The 25,028-nt window shown below is 44.0% G+C and overlaps 1 protein-coding gene across 1 annotated transcript in view; it reads left to right on the top strand.

Moving 5' to 3' along the window:
- Positions 1–25,028, top strand: part of RRAGD (Ras related GTP binding D) — an 85,501-nt gene that overhangs the window by 52,696 nt on the left and 7,777 nt on the right. The window contains exons 5-6 of the mRNA XM_082251399.1: positions 14,880–15,022; positions 15,802–15,944. Coding sequence (XP_082107525.1) covers positions 14,880–15,022; positions 15,802–15,944 — 286 coding nt within the window. The remainder of the gene's footprint in view (positions 1–14,879; positions 15,023–15,801; positions 15,945–25,028) is intronic.

Genomic DNA, 25,028 nt, shown 5'->3' with positions numbered 1-25,028 from the left:
TAAGGATCAAGCTTTTAGGGTTATAGCTTGGCGACCTGAGATCACAGAGACTTGGAGGGGGGGGGGGGGGGGAGGTTGCAGCCGAAGTCCTACCCCACCACTGGTTAAAAGGGGCTCCTAGCACCTATGGTTCTGGCAATAAGGGACTCCTTGCGCAGCTTAGTTTAAATACAAGCTAGCCCACGCTGTTTGCAGTAGACTGAGAGAATGACTTCTTGTCAGATGCACTGAGCTCAATCGACAGCTTGGAGACTTGACCAATGGTAAAGCACCATTGGTCCAAGCTGTCCAATAAAAATGCTGCAGTGGAGGCTCTCCTCTTACTGCAGTGTCATAGAAAGGGGCGTGTCTCTAAAGCAGTGTTTCTCAACTCCGGTACTCAGGGCACACTAACATGCCAGATTTTAATTATTACCTTGGGGAGATGCAGACTAGAGTACTGCAATCACTGAGCAGAAAAATGATATCACATGTGATGTAATTCAGTTTTCTTGCAAACCTGGCCTGTTAGTGTGCCCTGAGGATCGGGGTTGAGAAAAACTTCTCATAGTTACATAGTTATAGTTACATAGTAGGTGAGGTTAAATAAAGACAATAGTCCATCCAGTTGAACCTGTGTAGGTGTGTGTGGCTGTAATCATCTCACATAGCCCTTAATTTCCTGATCCTTGAGATGTAAGTCTAAGAGTCTTTTGAAAGTCACCATACTACCCGCAGAAACCACCTCTTGTGGTAGACAATTCCACAATCTTGTAGCCCTAACAGAAAGAACTTTCCTCGTTGCCTGAGGTTAAAACGCTTCTCCTCTAATCGCATTGTATGTCCTCGAGTCCTCATGCAATCCCTTCGAATGAACAGCTTTTTTTCTAAGCTGAGATCCCCATTAAGATATTTATAAATTGCTATCATGTCCCCCCTCAGACGTCTCTTCTCCAGGGAGAATAAATCGAGCGATTGCAGCCGCTCTTCATAGTTAAGGTCCTCCAACCCCCTAATCAGTTTAGTTGCCCTTCTCTGGACTCTCTCCAGCTCCAACACATCCCTCTTGAGGACTGGCGACCAGAACTGGACAGAATACTCCAGATGCGGTCGGACCAGAGTTTTCTAAAGTGGAAGGATTATAGTCTTATCTCTGGAATACATCCCCTTCTTTATGCATGCTAATAATCTGCTGGCTTTGGCAGCTGCCGCTTGACATTGCATGCTGTTGCCTAATCTATCATCAACCAAGACTCCCAGATCCTTCTCCATTTTTGATTCTTCCAAGGGTTCCCCTCCTAACGTGTATTGTGTTTTTATGTTTTTAGTCCCCAAGTGCAAAACCTTACACTTCTCCACGTTAAACCTCATTTGCCAAGTCGTTGCCCACTCCGTTATGTTGTCCAGGTCATTCTGTAGGATATCTGCTTCATGCTGTGCAGTTATTGCCCTGGCCAATTTTGTGTCATCTGCAAAAACTGATAACGAACTACTGATCCTGTCCTCAATGCTGTTTATGAATAAATTGAAGGTTGGTCCCAGGACTGAGCCCTGGGGCACCCCGCTTGCTACCTCAGACCAGTCTGAGTATGCGCTGTTTATTACCACCCTTTGGACACGCCCTTTTAGCCAGTTCCGTATCTAAGAGCAAACCCTGCTGTCGATACCTGCAGAACTTATTTTATAAATTAAGCGCTTGTGGGGAACTGTATTAGCGAAATCCAAGTACACCACATCCACTGGTCTTCCCCTATCTAGCTCACAGCTCACCTCCTCGTAGAATGTTAAGAGATTGGTTTGACAAGAACGCCCATTTGTAAACCCGTGCTGATTACTGCTGATGATGTTGTTGTCTTTAGCATACTCTACGATATAGTCCCTTATCATCCCCTCCAGAAGTTTACATATTATTGATGTCAAACTGACAGGCCTATAATTTCCCGGGAAATGCCTCTGGCCCTTTTTGAATATCGGAATCACGTTAGCCTTTCTCCAATCCCCTGGTACATCTCCTGTCCTAATACTGTCAGCAAAGATCAGGAACAGTGGTCTAGATATAACCTTACTGAGTTCCTTGAGCACTCTCAGATGTACGCCATCCGGGCCTGGTGATTTGTTTGTGTTAAGTTTATCCAGCCTTTCTCTGTTAGCCATAGTGGCAAGTCCTGTGTATTACTACTAACCATACAGTCATGGTCAGTGTACCCCTCCTTTTCCTGTGTAAATACTGACGAGAAAAAAGCATTCAGCACGGTTGCTTTTTCAGTGTCCTCTGTAACCATCCTCCCATCATCATTAATTATGTGTGCAATATGCTCTGTCCTAGTTTTTTTGCTGTTGAATTATTTAAAGAATTTGTTTGGGTTTTTTTTACTATCCTCCGCTATTTGTCTCTCAAAGTTGATTTTAGCCATCTTGATTTCTTGTTTACTTTTCTTATTTGCCTCCTTGTATTGCTCGAAAGCCGATACTGTGCCCTCTGATTTATATTTCTTGAAGGCCAATTTTTTTCCCCTAATAAGTTTTTTAACGCTACGGTTTAGCCAGCCAGGTTTGGCTTTGTCTCTTCTAAATGTATTTCCCATAGGAATGCACTGCAAGATGCATTTGCTTAATATGTTCCTAAAGCATTCCCATTTTTCCTCTGTGGTCAGTGATCCCAGGGTTTGGTCCCAGTTTACCCTTTCCATCAATGAGTACAATTTTGGAAAGTTTGTCCTTCTGAAATTTAGGGTTCTTATGTTCCCCACTTGCCTTGTTATATTGTTATTTATACTAAATGTGATCATCCTGTGATCGCTAGAGCCCAGGTTGTCCTGGACTTCTACCTCTGAGATTAGGTCTGGGTCATTAGTGATCAATAGATCCAGGACTGCGTTTTCTCTGGTAGGGGAATCCACCAACTGTGACATGTAGTTGTCCTGTAAGGTTTCCGTGAATAGACGGGCCTTCTGTGAGTGTGTAATCCCCTCATCCCAGTCAATGTCGGGATAATTGAAGTCCCCCAATATGATGACTGATCCCAATTTTGCCACTTTACCCATTAGTGCTAAAAATTCCAGCTCTACCTCCTCCCCTTGGTTAGGTGGCCTATAGCAAACCCCCACAATTACTTTTCCCTTTTCTCCTTCCCTATGGAGTTCAACCCACACAGATTCTAAATCCATGCTCATCCCATCCGTAATGTCACTCCTTTCTATCACCTTTATATTGTTCTTGACATAGAGACATACCCCTCCCCCTCTTTTTCCTACCCTGTCCTTCCGGTACACCGAATACCCTTGGATATTGGCCAGCTAGTCATGTGAGGGGTCGAACCAAGTCTCTGTTATTCTCACAAGGTCTAGGTCATCCTCATGTACTAACATTTCCAATTCATCCATTTTATTAGCTAGGCTCCTGGCATTAGGATATACCCCTCTTAGTTTTACGGAAGTTAAACGTGATTGGCGGTTATGTTTATTCCTGTTTGGTCTGAGGTTTTCCCGCACAGACCTGCCAATTGACGTTGTGGACCTACTGTCGCTGCTGACCCTACAACTGCCTTCAGTCCTTTGCTCCCTCCTGACTGATTCTACTTCTGAGCCCTCCCCCCCGTCTTCTAGTTTAAAAGCCCCTCCAACTTGGTGGCCATCTTTCTCCCCAAAAGAGCTGTACCGTCCCCATTAAGGTGCAGCCCATCCTTACTAAAGAGCCAGTAGCCGACTGAGTAGTCAGCCCAGTTCTCCAGGAACCCAAACCCCTCCTTCCTACACCAATTCCTCAGCCACTTGTTAAGTTCCCTAATCTCCTTCTGCCTCTGTTGTGTGGCTCGAGGTACCGGCAGTATTTCAGAGAAAACCACCTTGGAGGTCCTATTCCTCAATCTATTACCTAATTCCGTGAAATTGTTCTTTAGGATCCTCCACCTTCCTTTTACTTTGTCATTAGTGCCCACATGCACCTTGACCGCTGGGTCATCCCCAGCCCCGCACAATAATCTGTCTGCCAGATCTGCGATGTGCCGAACGCGGGCGCCCGGTAAACAACATACTGTTCGGCTACCGAGATCTTTTTTACAGATTGCCCTCTCTGTCCTCTTGATAATTTAGTCCCCAACTACCACAACCGGTCTAACCTTTCCTGAGTCATGACCCCCCTTCTTCCTGGAGCCGCCCCTCCCCTGGCAGCTGGGGGAGGGTGCCTGCTCCAGCACTGCCACTCCTGAGTTGATATCCCCCTCAACCTGCAACGTGGTAAATTTGTTAGGGTGTACCAACTCAGGACTGGCCTCCCTGACACTCATCCCTCTACCCTTCCTAAAAGTCATCCAACTGCGTACCTCTGCTGCTTGCGTCTCCTCTATTCCTCCCTCCTCTATGCTGGCCCCTGCCAGCGCCTTATGGGTAATGTCCAAGCTCCTTTCCAGGTTGTTGATGCTACGCAGTCTTGCCACTGTGTTCTCTAGATCCAGGATCTGGTATTCCAGAGCAACAAGTCGCTCACATCTTGCACAGCAGTATTCATCCTCGATTGGTTCATCAAGGAACGCATACATGCAGCAAGAAGTGCACTGAGTGGCATCCGCAATCCTGTTGGACATTATTACCCACTACTCTATGGGGATAATATTAATGACCTGCTATTCCTTACCTACACTATCTCTGTCTCCCCTGGTACTAAACCTGGGGTACTCACCAGTCGCTAATATACTAACCAGTCACTAAGATACTCACCTGTCGCAAAGATACTCACCTGTCGCAAAGATACTAACCAGTCGCAAAGATACTCACCAGTCGCAGAGATACTCACCAGTCGCAAGGATACTCCCAGTCGCGCAAGGATACTCACCAGTCCAAAGATCTTCACCAGTCGTTCGGTCACAGAGCACTGTCAGCCAGTCGCAGAGCACAGTCAGCCAGTCGCAGAGCACAGTCAGACAGTCGCAGAGCACAGTCAGACAGTCGTAGAGCAGTCAGTCACAGCACAGTCAGTTAGTCGCAGCGCAGTCAGTCAGTCGCAGAGCAGTCAGTCAGTCACAGAGCAGTCAGTCAGTCACAGCACAGTCAGTCAGTCGCGGCACAGTCGGTCAGTCACAGAGCAGTCAGTCAGTCGCAGAGCAGTCAGTCAGTCGCAGAGCAGTCGCAGAGTAGTTTTAAGCAGATAGATCAACTCAGTGCAGATCGTACCACAGCTACCCCTCTCAGTCTATAGTAGCCCCTTAGTAACCTGTATTGCTTGTAGTGTTATACTTTTAGTCCCCCCACCAGCCCCACCCCCCTACCAGCTGATCAGTTGTTACCTTACGTCCCCGGTCAGGTCCTGTCAGGTCCTTGTCCTTGCCGCCGCTGCTCTGTCTCCCTGTCGCACGCTCTCGGTCACCCCCCGCCGCCGCTGCTCCGTCCCCGCGCTGTCTCCCTGTTGGTCGGCCACCTTCCTCCGCTCCTTCACCCGGCCCCCGGCTCCCCGGTGCGGTTTCCCCTGCACGTGCGGCTCGCGGCTCCTCCTCCGCTCCTCCTCCTCTCACACACACAGCTCCCTCGCTGTGCTCCGATCACCCCACAGCTTCCGGCTTCCGGCAAAGGCTTCCGCTCCTCCTCCTCCTTCTCTAAAGGAAAAAAGCTCCCTTCCAGCCCAGCTGTGGGGAAAAAAGGACGTAAATTGTATTTAGGTACAACGTCGCACGACGGCGCAATTATCCATTAAAGTAACGCAGTGCCGAATCACAAAAAATGGCCTGGTCGTTAGGGGGCATATCCTTCCGGTCCAGAACTGGTTAAAGGGACAGCCTTTGTAAATATTTTTGTTTAATGAGTATAATTCGTAGAACTGCAATCTCCTACATAATGAGAATCTAATACGTAACTTGTGAATATATCACCTGTGTGTAACTGGCTCTGATACTAGCCAGTGCCTCACCAGCCACTGACCTCATTGCACGTCCCTGATATAGAGAGGTATGCTTTGTTCACTTTTTATGTCCTGAGGTTTGCAACCACTTTCAGTCCTCCAAAAGCAAACAGCAGAGAGCAGGGCGATGGAGTGTTTTCCTCAATGGGCATGTCAAGGACTAGACTTGTAGTGGATGGAGATAGCACTTGAAATGTGGTTACCCAGAGGGAGTTTCTGCAGGAAAAAGACTCTCGGTCCTTTCAACGGTATTGTTAATAACCGCAACAAATGCTGTTCATATACAATAGGTAAAACCATCCCTTCCATGTCAGCTGGCCAACTAGTATCTATTTATGGGTTTCATCACACAGAAGAAATGATGTAAACCTGTTATTAGCAAATAAATTGTATATTGTAATCGATATACATCACTGGCATTCCAGACCTGAAATAGCTGGAGGGTTATGCTTTACAAAAGCATTATATTCTGTTGCTATGGAGAGACCCTTCTTTTACACAGCAACTGACAGCTTTGCAGAAATAGTTTGCAGACATTTGTTCAGTGGGCATATTTTAAAAATGCCGAAAAGTGTAAGTACAGACAGCCTGCTTAGATTTGTATGCCCTTGGAGGACATGCAAATTCATAGCAGGAGTAGGGAGCAAATGCCAACAAATGCAAATTAAGGTTTTAGGATGAAAGTGAAAAAAAAAAGGACATATGATACAGTCTGTCACTAGAATGTACAAAGCAGCAGTTTTTTTCTAAATAGCCCTAACATAGTTGTATTACCTGTTGGTGGTGTCAGTAGATGTTATTTTTACACTTCCTAAGAGGCCGATGTCACAAGGTGAACTCTGCTGCTAGCAACACATCACCAGCAGTTGAGTCACATAAGAGAGACTGAGGGCTCTTTCACACGGGCGATCCAATCAGATCCGCCTGTCAGTTTTTTTGGCGGATCTGATCGGATCCTCCATGCAGCTCTATGGGGCAGCGGGTGTCAGCGGAGACACCTCCGCTGACACCCGCTGCCATCTGCATCCGATCCTGTGCTGAAATCTGGACGGATGGAAACCCTATTTTTCCATCCGTTCAGTAATCGGAGTGGAGCGGATCTGATGAGAGCGGACAAGCGGTCCGCTCTCATCCGATCCCCCATAGAGGGCAGCGGGTGCTAAGACACCTCCCTCTCCGCTCTGCAAGCGGAGACGGAACTGTCATCCGCCGGCTCAGCGGGGATCGCGGATCGATCCTCGCTGAGCAACACGGATCCGCCTACGGAGGCGGACCGTGTGAAAGAGCCCTTACATTTACCTCTGTGTAATCGCTCCCACACTTGCACTAAAGGCTGCCAAATATTGCTCACCAGTAGTCGGCCTAGCTAGTGGGTGGGCAATTCCATAGAGACTGGCAGGAAATTTCTTGGTGATTTCTAACCAGCGTCCAGCCTAACAGGGTTCCATCCTGTTCATTCTGCAGTGAAATTGAACAGCAGCATTGTCATGATGAAGACCAGCCTTTCTCAACCATTTCAACACAGAGGAACCCTTGAAATACATTTCTGGTCTCGGGGAACCCCTCCAAAAAAACAAAAATCTACAACTCATGACACATTAGTGTGACAGTCAGTGGGAAGAATGCTCCTTACTCTTGTCATCATTGGGGAGAATTACCCCTTTACAGATAGCTAAAAGGAACAATGGTGTTGGGAACTTATCTGAGAGGCGCAAGTTGCTCATTGCTCAAAGAAGCCCTAGCAACCTCAGGAGGAACCCTAGAGATCCACAGAACCCTGGTTGAGAAACCCTGTTGTAGACAGCTGAGAGTATTCTTAGATGGTTGTGAAGCTTTAAATGAACTTTAAAATTACACTGAATTCTATTCTTATTCTCCCAAAATAATCCATATACATTAACTACATAAACTGATTGTAAAGTTTCTTTTTTTTTTTCTTATAATAACAAACATGTTATACTTACCTGCTCTGTGCAGTTGGTTTTGCACAGAGTGGCCCGGATCCTCCTCTTCTCGGGTCCCTCTGCAGCACTCCTTGCCCCTCCCTTCTGTTGAGTGTCCCCACAGCAAGCAGCTTGCTATGGGGGCACCCGAGCCAAGTCACAGCTCCCTGTGTCCATTCAGACACTGAGCCACGATCCAGCCCTGCACACTCTTTTTCCTGATTGGCTGACTGACTTTGATTGACAGCAGTGGGAGCCAATCGTGCCGCGCTGTTGTCTCAGCCAATGAGGAGGGAGTCCCAGGCAGCTGAGAAACTCCTGCAACATCGCTGGATAAAGATGATCTCAGGGAAGTATTAGGGGGGCTGCTGCAAGGTTTTTTAATCTAAATGCATAGAATGTATTAAGATAAAAAAAAACCTTCTGTCTTTACAATCACTTTAAAGGAGAAGTGCAGGATAGCAAAAAAATAAAATAAAAATCTATACTCGCCTATATGGTTGCAGCATTAATCTGATACTGCAGCTGCCACCCACCAACTCTAAGCCAGAGAACTTAGCAATCAAATAACCACTGATCACTCAGTTCCTCAGTCTTCACTGAGCAGAGAGGGGTGACTGTCAGTCACTGCTCTCAGTTCTGCCCCTCCAGCCATCACTGGAGCTTTAGGCTGTGGAGGGGGTGGTGGTGGCTGTCTCAGGCTCCCAGAGGCCGGGCATGCTACCGGCCAGGTATATGGGTAGATCCCGACATTACTGTCAAGATTCCTGCAGAGCCTGCACCGGCTCTGAGAAGCCAGCGGACAGTGGGCTTTAGGGCACTCTTGTGACCCAAAAAAAAAGCTTTGGCCATACGTCTCTTTTAATGGCCCTGTAATTTAGTTTCTGCCTTTCCAACTTCTCCTTTCTCCCCGCCATTCTTTTTTTTTGGAACAAGCAGTGCATGTTAGTTGTAGCTAGTGCACTGTTTTATGCAGACTACCGATCTCATAGTACATAGTCAATCTTGGGAGCAAGGAAGGGAGGCTATGTTCTTACATACAGTGTGACCATGAAGAATAACTGTAGCCATCCTTTAACTGGAAGTCAGGTCATATCAGCAAATAAAAGGTACTTTTTGAGTTATGAATACATATTTGTATAGAATTTTTAAAACCAGAGTATAGTGTAGCTTTAAGTAACAGTAGCTTTAAGTAACAGTAAAATGAATTAAAAACTAATAACAGCTAACACTTCCTAAGCTGTTTCAGTAACAGTTTTTTTTCTTTTGAAAAAAAAAAAGGTTTAAACCATATGATTAAAAGCAGATCATTGTATACACCCCGGCAGCGTTTTATGGTTTGTTTTAACTGTATTTTCAAAAACCCAAAAAAGATGTGCTGTCTCTTTACATTTTTATAACAAGTGCTAAAGTACTATAAATATTTAATTCATGCACAGTATATACATTGTGCTTATAAGCAATAAATATCAAAAATTTAAGCAGAATAAAATTTAATATAACATAAATTGCTTCAATGTGCATTGATAAAAAAAATCATAAAGTTCTTCTGCTCATATCAATCTATAAAATGACTAACACATCAAAATTTATAAAGTAGAAAATTGATCAGTGTTCACATCCACTGCAGATGGTTCCGGCACACCTCCTAACTCCATTGTGTCACCACAGATAGAGCCTTGTGTCACTCAAGAAGACCAAGCAACAAATAATGGCCCAATATCTGCTAAAAAGCGAGTTTATTGAACATGTGCTGTATTCACAATGCGTGATGACGTCACAAACTGTCTTTCTGTGGTGAGACTTTGGAGTCAGGAGGTGTTCCGTGGCCATCCTGGGGAGGTGCCGACCATTATGCTGACAATTGCTGGATACATATGCTTGGTTAACCTCTTATGACCTGGGGATTATCCTGTAGGTATCCTTTTGGTAAGCACTTTGTATTAGTGATGGTAACCATTCACAAAGAGGTGCAGTCCAAATTAGAGATGATAGCATCGGTCTGTCTATTTCTAATGCAGTGGATGGACTCTTTATGGACACTGATCAAGTTTGCACTTACATTTTGATGTATTAGTCATTTTATAGATTGATATGAACAGGAGCACTTTAGGATTTATGATTTTTGAATCAATGCACATTGAAGCATTTTATGTTTGTTTCATTTTTATTATGCATGAGTTTTTCATATTTATTGCATATAAGCACTGTATATATATATATATATATATATATATATATATATATATGTGTGTGTGTGTGTGTGAATTGAATATTTATAGTACTTTAGTACTTGGTATGAAAATTTAACCACTTTACCACCGCCCACAGTAATATTACTGCGGCAGAGTGGCTCGTTATCGTCTGACGACGTAGTACTACGTCGTCAGACACTCCCCCTTCTGGGCGGCGCTTGCCGGTGGCTCGCTCCCGCTGTTTTCAGTCACAGCGGGAGTCGGGCCAGGGGAGGATCGCCACCGCTCTTCCCCCGGTCGTCGGGGATCTAGTGTGGAGATCCGCCCGCCTGTGTAAACAGAGCAGGCGGATCTCCTAAGTGACAGGGAGTGACAGATCGGAGTGTTCAGCATAGCTGGACATCCGATCTGTCCATGACTCACTCAGTCCCCTCCCCCCCACACGTCAGTAAGCACCAGGCATACATTAACCCCTCCCTCTCCAATAAAATTAACCCCTTCCCTGCCAGTGTCATTTTTACAGTAACAGTGCATATATATAGCACTGATTACTGCAGTAATGTCACTGGTACCCCCAAAAGTGTCAAAAATGTCAGTCAAGGGTCCGATCTGTCCGCCGCAATGTCGCAGTCCCGCAAAAAAAAATCGCAGATCGCCGCCATTACGCGTTAAAAAAAAAAACACCAAAAATTACAGAAATCTTTCCCTTTGTTAGTAAACGCAATAACTTTTGCGCAAACCAATCAAAATACGCTTATTGTGATTTTTTTTACCAAACATAGGTAGCAGAAAACAAATTGGCCAAAAATTTTTAAAAAAATTGGTTTTTACATTTTTTTGGGGGGGAATTTCATATAAAAAAATGTTAAAAATATTGTTATTTTTTCAAAATAAACGCTCTTTTTTTGTTTATAGCGCAAAAAGTAAAAATCGCACAGGTGATCAAATACCACCAAAAGAAAGCTCTGTTTATGGGAAAAAAAGGACGTAAATTTTGTTTGGGTACGGCGTCGCACGACCGCGCAATTGTCAGTTAAAGTCACACAGCGCCGAATCGCAAAAAGTGGCCTGGACGGAAGACAGCAAAATCCTCCGGTGGTAAAGTGGTTAAGGAGACAGCACACTTTTTTGGTTTTTGTATGCACATATCTTGTATTCAGAAAGAGGTTGCTGCAGTTTCATTGATGACTGTGATACTAAGTGCGGGTTAATGTCTAGTTTTTCTGTAGTTTTAACTGTAATTGTCACTTGTGCTGAGCAGCTTGACCTCTTATTGATAGTGGAACAATAATGGATCTATTGGCCCAATCAAGAGGTAATCAAACTATGTTATGAGGGGATTCAGAAAAAAACTGCTGTTTTATTGGTATTAATGGACTGCAATTCCACTTTAAAAACCTTGCAATCTAAAAAATGTGTGTGGGGTGCTGATACAAGCGTGACAGTTCCTCCACAGGGATCAATGGATGAATCATTCATAAAAACAATCAAACTCTCAAAGTATCAAATATGAAACAGAACTGGCCTTGTTATAGATGTGATGAATGTTACTGAGACTTAGATTTTCCATCGATGAAGGGAAAATACAGATGTACAGTAAATAGGAGCAAATTTAACCCAATCTAGTGGGTCAAAAATGTGCATTAGAACTATACCTAAAGGCCTGATGGGGAAATGTCCTATGGATTGCATTATAAATATGCTCCTATAATACAGTTAGATTACTGAACTAAAAAGGTAATTTATAATTCATATCTACACATAATATCAACTTTGAATTACGATAATAATATATGACTATTGGACTATTTAAACGGTAACTCCACTTTTGTGGGGTAAAAAAATAGCAAATAAAGGAAAAACAATATAGCGTATACAATTGCGACACAAATCATATTGTAATTGAATGTTATTAAAAATTACATTTCCTTTTCAATCTGCAGCTGTTGTAATTTTCTGAAAATGTAATGCAATATGGCTACCTGGAGCTGTTATGTACACAGAATGTTTACTGACCACACCCCACAAACATCATTTACTGTTGTGTGATTGGCTCACCATTTTTCCCAGAAGTCTGCCTAAGCTACAAGTCAGATTTCTGGCATCTCCTGCAACAAAAATGTCATTTTTGTTGAGTTACTGCCAATAGGAACACGTCTAAAGGGATGCAGGCCCAGCAGATTTCCTCATTAGAACCCTGAGGCTGTCTCAGCTGATAGATAATTATGAAACCACTCCCATTAGACCCACTCAGCACAGAGGAACAAACAGGGATTTCTTCAGAATAACAAAAGGTAGGAATCTGCAACAAAGTTTGTTAAAATCCTTGCAATGTACATAGATTTCCCAGGGGGGAATGTTTTTTTCTCAACAAAAGTGGAGTTATGCTTTAAATACTTAAAGTGGTTCTAAAGGCTGAAGGATTTTTGCCTTCTTGTATTCTATGTCCTCCTTAGCCCCCCTAATACTTACCTGAGCCCAATCTCAATCCAGTAATGTTCCCAAGAGCAGAGGCTCTTTCAGCTCTCTCCTTTCTTCTTGGCTCAGACACACCTCGGCAGCTGCTGCTGTCAATCTCAGTGAGTGAGGAGGTAGTGGGGGGCGGGGCTGAGCCCCATTTTGTCTGTCATTGGACACACAGAGCAGGGCTCAAGAGCATTGTCCCATAGCATACAGCTTGCTATGGGGGCACTCAGCAGGAGGGAGGAGTCCAGAGTGCTAGTGGGGAACCCCAAAAGAGCAGAATTGGGGCTGCTTTCTGCAAAATCACTACAAAGAGAAGGTAAGTATCACATGTTTGTTATTTAAAACATTTTTTTTCTTTTTTTTAGTATCACTTTAAAACAATATAAACGAACAAACACAAATTATAAGGAAAATAATAGCTATAGAAAGAAGGGGAAGAAGGAGTTAATTGGGGCTGATTGGGATGAACTAAAGATTAAAAAAGCGTAAAGAAATAAGGGTAATCCAATTTCTTTTTTTTTTTAATAAAAAAAACAACCTTTATTTGTCACGTTAATTGAACTGAGCTTATTTGCAGGTGATAGTCCATTTTTTTCCAGATACATCCTCTATAACGGTGATTGAAACAGAGTATATACATTAGTAACTGTATCTGTCCTCTGAACAGTTCATAAAGAGTGGGGTTGATTTACTAAAACTGGAGAGTGCAAAATCAGTTTTTTTGTTAAAGTTTTAATTGAACAAGCTGAAGTTAGAAGCTGATTGGATACCATGCAGGGCTGCACCAGATTTTGCACTCTCCAGTTTTAGTAAATCAACCCCACTGTATCAGAGGATTGGCTTCTGCTGCTGCATATACACAGCAAATCCTGGCTTTAATTTTGAGAGAGTGGGGGGAACTGAAGGACTGCGGGTACTGCAAATGCTCTGTGTATTGTGATGAAGCTTTCTGGGGCATGTCTAGCATGCCCAATGTCCTCAAATGGTTAAAGTCAGCAATCCATGACAGGCTCAGCAAAATTATACTACTGGGAGGTATAATTAAAGTTGAGCAAACCTCTGAAATGTTTGATCAGTTATGATTTAGACAAATTTTTTTAAAAACCAACTGTGAACCGTTTAAAATAAGTGTAAGAATCATTAAAATCAGTAAAAATCTGAACCCAGCGTCAATAAAGAATGCATTACATAGCAGCAAATGATGTATGTTTGTGCAGAAAGGGGGGCAAAGCACCTGGAAGCCTACCTGTTGAGATGATTGTGTCAAAGCTAGCCTGAGCCAGTTAGTTTAAAAACTCCATGAATAAAAGATAAAAGGGTGGGAACCGATGGCACTGGAAGTCTAGGATGCCCAGGCAGCAGCAGGAACATAATGAGAACAAAAAAAGAACAGAGGGCTTTGAGCATTACCTAAGATAAAACGGCTTTATTAAACTGGCTGACGTGTTTCGAGGACCTGCTTCTTCCTCTGAGGCTCTGAAGAAGAGGCAGGTCCTAGAAATGCGTCAGCAAGTCACTGCAAAGGACTTCATCACTGTGATGCGACAACCCAGATGCGGCAACAACATTATTGTTGATATGCCTTATTGTTTTCTCCATTTGTGAGCATACATCTTAAATTACTTTAAGCCGTTTTATCTGAGGTAATGCGCTAGGCTGGTGCGCTCTGTGTTCTTTTCTTGTTTTCAGTCTATCCAGACATCCCCAGTCTTGGGGATGCAGCAAGGCAAGCACGATCCCGGATGACTAGCATCTAAACCCTGAGAGCCTCTGTGTGAGGCCCACCTTCCAGCGCAGGAGAGTGAAGTGTTGGTTTAAAGCAGCAGGAATATACAGTATATATAAGGCAGCAGCAGCCTTTGAAGTACCCTTAGTGGCCAGAAGATTATGAGAATTCGGAACCACCAAAAATAATCCATAATTGATTTTGTCTGAATTTAACGACTTGTGATATTGAGATTGAATTCTAACTACCAGTCATATCAACCAATTAACAAGAAATTGAATAATTCTGTATAATGCATCCTAGATCAGTATTGATTCTAAGCCCTTGTTCACATTGGAGAGACTTGTCATGTGATTTGAAAGGTAAAATCGCATGACAAGTCACACCCCAATTTCGGCAACGGCCATGTTCAAATTGATGCAATGCCACCTTTGTGGTGCTGCGTCGATTTGAAAAAGTAGTTCCTGCACTACTTTTTCGGTTGCAACTTGCATAGACATCTGTGCGCGAAGCTGCACACATGTCTTCAAAGCCGTACCTGAAGTCGCGCTGACATGTGGCTTTGAAATTGTACAATTTCAGATGCAGTCCCCCAATTTCAATGCTGCATTCAATGTGAACGAGGGCTAATTCTAATGTATGTATTGTTGATTGCAATCTCTGTGTCATTCTTCATTGCAGAATTCGGGGATAGAGAAAGCATTCCTTTTTGATGTAGTCAGTAAAATCTACATAGCAACAGACAGCACTCCAGTGGACATGCAGACATACGAGCTGTGCTGCGACATGATTGATGTAGTCATTGATATTTCTTGCATCTATGGGTATGCCACTGAAATGTAGATTTCACGTGTAATGTCAGTTTCAACTTTAGAGTACGCTGTATATTAATGAATCAAAATATGAAAAATGCATAAGAATGTTTGCAGGGCAGCCATCAGAAGTTTTGGGGCCCCTTACATAGCTTTAGGCCTGCCCCCCCCCCCCCCCCCGGGCCTGACCACCAACATTCCACAGGGCCCACGAAATCTGCCCACTGGCCATCCCACCGAGTCCTTCAGTGCACCCACTTCTATTTTAACACTCTTACAACTTAATACAAGAAAATGAATCCAATCCAGCAAAGCGGCATCCCCATATATGCAGCAAAGAGACATCTCAATCCAGTAAAGAGACGGCCTCATATATTCAGCAAAGACACATCCCAATCCAGTACAGAGACGGCCTCACATATTCAGCAAAGAGACATCCCAATCCAGCAAAGAGACATCACTTCAGCTGCATCGGCTTTCTCTGCAGCCACCCTGCTTTAGCAACTGCTAGTTACTACAGCAGCAACAACTCTGTCTCGTTGGTTGGGGCCTGGGCGGCTGGGCCCCTCGGAACGCCTGGGCCCCCTACATGTGTATGGGCTGACCCCCCTGATGGCTGCCCTGAATGTTTGTAAAGGATTTGAAATTATAGTCAATGGATAAGTTATTTTTTTTTCCATTTGTTTGAAAAAAGTTTTTTTTTATAAGGTAACATTTTCATGTAAGCTATATGTCATACAGGTTTGGGTTCTCTTTAATAGAACTTCTATTTTTTACATTTTTTATAACAGGTTGAAAGGAGCAGGTACCCCTTATGACAAAGAGTCTCTGGCAATCATAAAGCTAAACAACACAACTGTTTTGTATCTAAAGGAAGTTACAAAATTTCTAGCACTTGTGTGTTTTGTCAGAGAAGAAAGTTTTGAAAGAAAAGGTAATTAAATATTTTTTTAAATAATTTTTTTATAATTTTTTTTTCAAAATGACTTTTAGGGAAAGAGCAAGGTGAGTTTTATCTGTGATATCATGCTATGGTGACTAGCCCAGAACAAAACCCAAACAAAGTGTCCCATTCGGTTCACACTGCTGCGATCTACGGTGCGACTTTTTCAGGCGATTTCCTGGTGATTTGCTGGAGACTTGAGTACTACTTTGATGCGACTTGATGTGACTGTAGAATCGAATTTGGGGAACGCCTGGAATGTCGTATCCAAACCTCATCAATATAGATGAAGATCTGACTTGGAGGCAACTTCCATTAAAGTCTATAGGCACAAGAAGGATATAAGCCGATTGAAGTAGTACAGGAACCTTTTCTAAAGTCGGAGCGACTTCAATAGTGCTAATGAAGGCAACTCTCATTGACTAACATCGGATTTCACATGCCATGCAACTTGGGGTCTCACAAGTCAGAGCCCAAGTGGCGGCAGTCGCGGCAGTGTGAACTGAACCTAAGGGTACGTACGGTAAGGAAGAGAGAGAGATGAGGGCGCTCCGGTGGGGGTGGATGACCGGTCCTGAGTAGTGGTGGGGGGACGGCACTTCAGGCTGCACTTAGGAGAGGAAAAGCAACTCTAAAAGATCATGAGAAAGAGAGAAAGGTGCCTCTAAGTGCAATATAATAAGGTTTATTGTAGAGCACAAGGGGTTAAAAACACTGACAGGATCGTGGTTAAAGAAGGCATGTCATAGAAAAGTCCTCATGCAAGTCGCTTGTTCTTCACCTTATCTGCGGAGGAGAGTGGAGAGAGCTGTCCAGCAGTTGTAAGATTCCCGTAAGACGTACAGTAGCGAGGAGGAGATCTTCCGGAACCACGCTGGAATGCACGTGGCCGATGTGGAGTCAGATGAGGGCAGTGGACGGTAACGCATTTCGGAGCATGTGTGGCTCCTTCGTCAGATGAAGGGAATCTGACAGCTGCTGGACAGCTCTCTCCACTCTACCCCGCAGATAAGACGAAGGACAAGCGACTTGCATGAGGACTTTTCTATGATATGCCGTCTTTAAACCACGATCCTGTAAGTGTTTTAACCCATTGTGCTCTATAATAAACCTTTTAATATTGCACTTAGAGGCTCTCTCTTATGTACAGTAAGGATTCAGCTGAACTCGCACAATTTCAAACCCGCATTTAAGCCCAAGTTCAGGGGCGACTTGAAAGTCATCTGTGGGGGTTCATGCACAGATGTCTATTGAAATCGCCCCCGAAGTCGCCAAATGTAGGGCAGGAACTTCTTTTGGAAATCGGTGCAGCACCACAAAATCGGTGTCACACCTATTTGGACAGTGCTGTTACCGGCAATAGGCTGTGATTTGGCAAGCGATTTGACATGTCAAATTGCATGTCAAATCGCGCAGATGTGAACGGGGGCTTAGAGCTTATTTCACTCAGCTATACAGGTATAGGTAATACAGGTAATGATTAACATTGGCAAAAAAAGAGGTTAAACCTGGAGAGTAGGCTACATGCTGCTGAGACTCGTTTGAAGTCGTCTCACGTGCAGCATGATGGAATCAGTGTGATTCTAATGAGATGACTGTTAAACAGTAGTTAATTTCCCAACAGCAAATATATTTAATCGCCATTGTAGCCCTAGGCTAACCTACACAACTGATTTTAATCTCTTGCTACTGAGATATTAACCACTTGCTGGAAGTCACCTGAGAGGCTGTTTTTGTAGACTTCCTTACGAAAATGGTTGGTGCATGGATGTATGTGGCTTGATAACTTAAAGCGGAAGTAAAGGGTGAATACTTACCTGTCCAAATGCACCTTATTCTAAGTGCTGTTTGGGGCCTCTTTATTGGCTGGGGGGAACGTCACTCCTGCACATGTGCAAGAGCTAGTCATCGCGGTATTCTGTCGAATAGTGCATCTTGTCGGATAATGTTCCTTATGATCTGCGCATGTGCAGGACGTAACGTCACCCCAGCTGATCTCTTGAGCGAGGCAGAATGTGACCATTAGATTCTGATGTAGCAAAGTAACAAAAGACCAGGCAATACATTTCCAAAAAAGAAGGGAGGTTTAATAACAACAGCTGCAGCTGGAAACAAATTCATTACTTGTTCAAAGAAAGAAAGCCTTCTTTTAACAATTTTTGACATAGAATTACATGTGGTACAATATGCTTGGTTGTCAAAACATAGGTCAATGTAATTACCTTAAGTAAAAAAATAGTGGACATCTGCAGTTCGGACACCGATGCCTTAAACTGTCTGACCTTTATCCAAGTAAACTTTCACCCAGTAAACTTTTGACTGTCTTATAAAACAGTGGTCCTCAACTCCAGTCCTCAGGGCCTACTAACAGGCCAGATTTTAAGTATTACCTTGGGGAGATGCAGACTAGAATACTGCAATCACTGATAAGCAAATGAGATCACCTGTGATGTAATTTAGTTATCTTGCAAACCTGGCCTGTTAGTGGGCCCTGAGGACCAGAGTTGAGGACCACTGTTATAAAACATACCAGTATGAAGCAGAGAGGTCATGTAGAGTTCAACTTTTAGAAATAGCTTTATATATTATGAAATAATATAGTATACATTACTAAAGACTAATAACTATTGCTTTAAAATTGATTAATGATAATATTGATGATAATTCCACTATTACTATGATAATAATATTATTAATAATAATATTAACCACTTGCCCACTGGGCACTTAAACCGCCTTCCTAACCAGACCAATTTTCAGCTTTCAGTGCTCTCACATTTTGAATGACAATTACTCAGTCATGCAACACTGTCCCCATATGACATTTCCGTCCTTTTTTTAACACAAACAGAGCTTTCTTTTGGTGGTATTTAATCATAATTGGGTTTTTAAATTTTTGCGCTATAAATGAAAAAAGACCGAAAATGTAAAAAAAATGCATTTTTCTTTGTTTCGGTTTTAAATTTTGCAAATTTAGTCATTTTTCTTCATAAGTTTTGGCCAAAATTTATACTGCTACATATCTTTAGTAAAAATAACCCAAATAAGTATACATTTTTTGGTCTTTGTGAAGGCTATAGAGTCTACAACCTATGGTACCAATCATTGAAAATTGATCACACCTGATGTACTGACGTCCTATCTCAATTCTTGAGACCCTAACAAGCCAGTAAAGTACAAATACCCCCCAAATGACCCCTTTTTGGAAAGTAGACATTCCAGGGTATTTAGTAAGAGGCATGGTGAGTTTTTTGAAGTTGTAATTTTTTCCCACAATTCTTTGCAAAATGAAGATTTAAAAAAAATATAGATATTTTTCACAAAATGGTCATATTACGAAGTTATTTCTCACACACTGTACAGGCATACTTGCAACTACACCCCAAAATACATTCTGCTACTCCTCCTGAGTATGGCGATACCAAATGTGTGAGACTTTTCCACAGCCTGACCACATACAGAGGCCCAACATCCAAGGAGCACCGTCAGGCGTTCTAGAAGCAAAAATTACACATATAATTTTCTGACGACCTATCACACTTTTGAAGGCCCTGGAGCACCAGGACAATGGAAACCCCAATAAAATGACCCCATTTTGGAAAGAAAACACCCCAACACATAATCTAGGAGGCATAATGAGTCTTTTAAACATGTCATTTTTTTCCACAAATTTTTGGAAAATGTGGAAAGAAAACCAAAACGCTTTTTTTTACACAAAGTTGTCCATTTATAAGACATTTCTAACATATAGCATGTACTGTACATAGCAAAAAATGAAACACCCAAAAATACATTCTACTACTCCTCCTGAGTGTGGCGATACCACATATGTGACACTTTTCCACAGACTGACCACATACAGAGGCCCAACAAGCAGGGAGCACCGTCATTTCTTGACTTCCTATTACAATTTTGTGAGGCACTGATAAGCATTGTAGTGGCACTGATGTGGCACTAATGTGCCATTGATGTGGCCCGGATGAGCACTGATGTGGCATGGATGTGGCCCGGATGAGCACTGACTTGACATGGATGTGGCATTGATGAGCACTGACGTGGGATGGATGTGGCACTGATGAGCACTGATGTGGCATGGATTAGCCCTGACGTGGCATGGATGTGGCATGGATGAGCACTGACGTGGCATGGATGAGGCACAGATGAGCACCCTGACATGGCACAGATGTGGCACAGATGAGCACTGACGTGGCACGGATGTGGCATGGATGAGCACTGACGTGGCATGGATGTGGCACGGATGAGCACTGACATGGCATTGATGTGGCATGGATGTGGCACGGATGAGCACTGACGTGGCATGGATGTGGCACGGATGAGCACTGATGTGGCATGGATGTGGCACTGATGTGGCACGGATGAGGCACTGACGAGCACTGACGTGGGATGGATGTGGCACTGATGAGCACTGATGTGGCATGGATTAGCACTGATAGGGCACAGATGGGGCACAGATGAGGCAGAGGAGGCACTGATGGGGCACAGATGAGGCACTGATAGGGCACAGATGAGGCAGAGGAGGCATTGATAGGGCACAGATGAGGCAGAGGAGGCACTGATAGGGCACAGATGAGGCAGAGGAGGCACTGATCCAGGGCACAGATGAGGCAGAGGAGGCACTGATCCAGGGCACAGTTGAGGCAAAGGAGGCACTGATCCAGGGCACAGATGAGGCAGAGGAGGCGTGCAGCTGCAGTTTCTCTCCTCTCCTCGCACGCTGTACCGATTGCTGTGTACAGCATGCGAGGAGAGGAGAGAAATGAACCGGACATGCGCCGGTTTGTTGTGAAGTGATCGCTCCGTCATTGGACGGAGCGATCACGTGGTAAAGGACCGCTCTCATTGGCCCTTTACCGCGATCCGTGATGCATCGGGTCCCCGGGACCTGGCGAGCACGGACACTCCCGTGTGCACGCCCCAGGGGGCGCGCAGGAGCGCGATTCTGGGAGGACGTCCATGTACGCCCTCCCAGAACTAGACAACCGCGCTGTAGCCGTCTTTCGGCTATGGCCCGGTTGGAAAGTGGTTAATAACATATGCAATTAATATGAATAATATGAAATACATGGGTTAATATGAAATTCTACAACAATTCTCAGACGATTTGCACATGTGCACTGTTGACATCATGCAAGCTGATGGGGAGATCAGCTGGAGTGACGTTACGTACTGCGCATGTGTAGATCGTCTAACGATCTGCGCTATTCAATAGAACACTGGCACTCAGAGACCAACCCCTACACTGTAAACTAAGCTGCACATGCGCAGCCCAGTTTACAGGACTGAAGAACACAGGTAGGTGCATTTTATTGCAGAAAAGACAGTGCCTGTTCCTTCTGCAATAAAAACCTGATTGCACACTGTTTATTATAGCAGAACTTCAGACCTAGGAATTGTAGTTTTAAGTCAGTTCTAATCTGCATACTTGTTCTAAGGTCAGCCATACATAGGTCAAATTTTGAAAAAATTTTCTTTTAAGAATCTAAGAATTTAAGTTTGAATTTCGCACCATTAATGTGCTGCAGCAACAACCGATTTTCTTGCGGCCATCGAATTTTAGTGATGGCATGTTGGAAATGTTTTCAAAAACAAAAGATTTTCTAATCAATGCTGGGAGAATCGTAAAGGAAATATAATCAAAAAATAAATGTGCATAAGTGTGTAGCAGGATTTCCAGGCATTGGGCCTGATGTGGGTCTGCCATGGTTACCGGTAACACCTTCAGCCCATTTAAACTAAATGCCCAAGTGTGAGATTTGAGTCAAGGACCAATCCGGCATCTTTGGTTTGTTTTGTTTATTTAACAATGGGGATGGGAGAAGGGAATGAGTGGGATACTCCTCTGGCTCAACTAGGTACAAATGGGACACTTTGGAGAAAAATGCCTTTCAGCACTGTCTTTACGCAGGCTGGATGACGACCAACGCTTGCTGGCACTTGGAAAACACTGACTTGCTGTACTGTACCTGAACTTGACTTCTGACACTCTGGTTAGCTCAAAAGTCCCGGACTGTACGGAGAACTGACTCCTGACTCTCTGGTTAGCTCAAAGGTCCCGAACACTGCTCCCTCCAGTCCTTCCTGACTGAGGTAGCCTCTGTATACTGCTTCTGCTGCTGCAACTCTCAACACTGCACACTGCATGCTGTACACTTTTAACACTTCAGGGCCCAACCCCTGGCGTCCCCTCTGTACTTCAGGGTCCTCTCGCTAGTCACCCCCTCTACACTTCAGGGTCCTCTCACTAGGCACCCCCTCTATGCTTCAGAGTCCACACACTGGCATCCCCTTTACTCTTCAGGGTCAACACTGGCACCCCCTTTACACTTGTTCCTGCACCGGCTAGCTAGCTCCTGGATCCCTCTGACCTTCACCGGAGTGGTCCCCTCTCTCTAGGCAGACCCCCAGGGGCAATTTGCAGTACTTACGAACTGGGAATGCTTTCCTGAAACCTAACCCCTCTCTGCTCCGCTGGTCCTCCGCACACTGGATCCTCTCTGCAGCTCAGCCCTCTGTCCCCTCAGGCAAGCCCCCTGGGACACCCGATTCCTCTGACAGGAGGAGAGACAGCCGTACTCTCCCTCCTGGGACTCTGCTTCCCGCAAAAGACACTGCGTCATGTGTTCCCCTCAAACTTGTACCCACTCCCAGAATGCTGTGCAGCAGAATCTGCCTCTCTGGGGTAGATACAGGCCTGAGTGAACCATTGGCTGGGTTTCCTCCACTGCCCAATGAGAACCCTCTCATTAGGTACAGTGGGGAGACTCCCCAGTCTCAACAGTCACACCTGGGAGACATGACAGCCCAGCTGAAAATCATGGCCCTGCTGTTAAGCATACAAGGCCTACTATACTTTACCTAGCACCTACCTTGTAGGGTGCTACAAGTGCAAGAAAAGAAAATTCCCAGAAAAAAATAAACAAGATTCCCGGCCATGAAAATTATTTTCTGTAGCAACATGAGGTGAAATTAAAATCTTGGTTGGTCGAATTTCCAAATCAATGGTGGCACCATCCAAGCACAAAACGCACAGAATTTCTGATTTTCGAAAGAAAATTTGTTCAGAATTCGACCCGTGTATGGCCTGCATAAGTCAGTAATTTAGAAAGTAGCAAAGCTATTGATCAATATGACAAAGAGCTAATATTTTCCTGAAAGTAAGAAATTTCTAATTATAGGTCTCCTTTAACCCATACCTCACAACTTTCAAACTTGAGAATGAGGGACACTTGAGGAAGGCAGAGACCTGCGATGCACCTTGCACGCTGTGGCAAAAAGAGAGTGTAGTTGAACTTCACAGTGGGAGGGGCTTAAAGGGCATGGTTAAACAAAACCCAGGCTTTGGATATGTGCTGGGGGGGCGCTTTGGGAAGAGAGAGGACTTGTGCTAGAAGGTGGGGTGGGGGGTTAGATATGTGCTGGGGGGGATCTGGGAGGGGAGAGGACTTGTGCAAGAAGGTGGGATGTGGGTGGTCAGATATGTCCTGGGGGATGTTTTTGGAGGGGAGAGAACTTGTGCTAGAAAGTGGGGTGGGGTGGCCAGATATATGCTGGGGTGTTTTGGGAGGGGTGTGGACTTGTGCCAGAAGGTGTGTGGGGGGGCAGATATGTGAAGGGGGGTTCTTTAGGAGGGGAAAGGATTTGTGCTAGAAGCTAGGGGTGGGGGGATTTAAAATCCAACCCCCTCCCCTTCTAGCACAAATCTTCTCCCCTCCAAAAGCTCCCCCCCCCCCAGCAAATATCACCTTACCACTGGCCCTGCCAAATCACTTCTCCTAGTGTACACCGCTGTTATCTGCCCCCTACACCCTTTTCCTGGTCATTGTGCCCCCCTTCTCTGTAAGTCACCATCTATAATAAACTCATCAGCACAGCTCATGTAAAGTGGTGTCCCTCCTCTTCCTCTGTGTACATTAGAATGTCAGCGCCGAGGAGGCTGCTTCAGTCCACTCTGTGGTGTGTTGTACAGGGAGGGGCAAATAGCAGAGTGTGGTACCCCAGACACCCCGTAAGAGATGCAAAGTTGGTTTTCCATGTGTCCATGCTAGCCTGCTCCGTCAGGTCAGTTACTGGTCAGGCCAGTTACTGGGAGCTTAGTGCCGAAATTAGTTCCGACACTGGGCTCCAGGATCCAGCACGGATTCACCGGGATGCCAAGAATTTAAATCAAATCTCAGGATGGTCCCAGCAAATTCAGGACAGTTGGGGGTATGAGCCCCTGGAAGTTACAGACACTGCGGAAAAATGACTCGTTCGTTCTCTGGGGTATCATTACCCTTGTGAAAAAGGCCATACAAAAAGACAATATAACAAAAAAGGGGAAAACATCCTGTAAAGTTCCAATAACAGAAATCATAAAAAATGATATTAACAATTGACAGCAGCACTCACTGTATCTACTCACAATAATACAAAGAATATCACTAAAACAAATGTGTTAAATATAAAATACAAAATTTACAAAAAGGGAAGTGTAATAAATAAAGCCAAAAATAAATGCTTTGGAAAGTTCATAAAATAGAAATAAATCAATAAATAGGTGATTGAAGAAGTTCATGAAAATTCGCAGATGATGAAAGAACGACCAAGTGCAGTACTGCATGAAACATTACACTTCACTTTATATGAATTTTGTACTTATTTATTTTTTTTTTTTATGGTGGTAGTTATATCATGTATTTTATTGAATTGATGCTGGGTTCACATTAGTTATTATTTGGCAGCATATAGAAAGACACACAAACATTTTCACACACACCCACATACAGACCCATACAGCCTCATACACACACATATACACAGTCACACACACACACACACACATACACATATACACAGTCACACACACACACATATACACAGTCACACACACACACACACACACATATATACACAGTCACACACACTCACATACAGACAGACCCATACAACCTCACACAAACACACACACACACACATATATATACACATACACACACATACAGTATCTCTCAAAAGTGAGTACACCCCTCAGATTTTTGTAAATATTTTATTATATCTTTTCATGTGACAACACTG

The sequence above is a fragment of the Pelophylax lessonae genome (assembly GCF_965119305.1).
Source record: "Pelophylax lessonae genome assembly, chromosome: 3".
Taxonomy (NCBI): Eukaryota; Metazoa; Chordata; class Amphibia; order Anura; family Ranidae; genus Pelophylax; species Pelophylax lessonae.
Note: the sequence above shows the minus strand (reverse complement) of the source record. Positions and strands in the feature narration are given on the sequence as shown.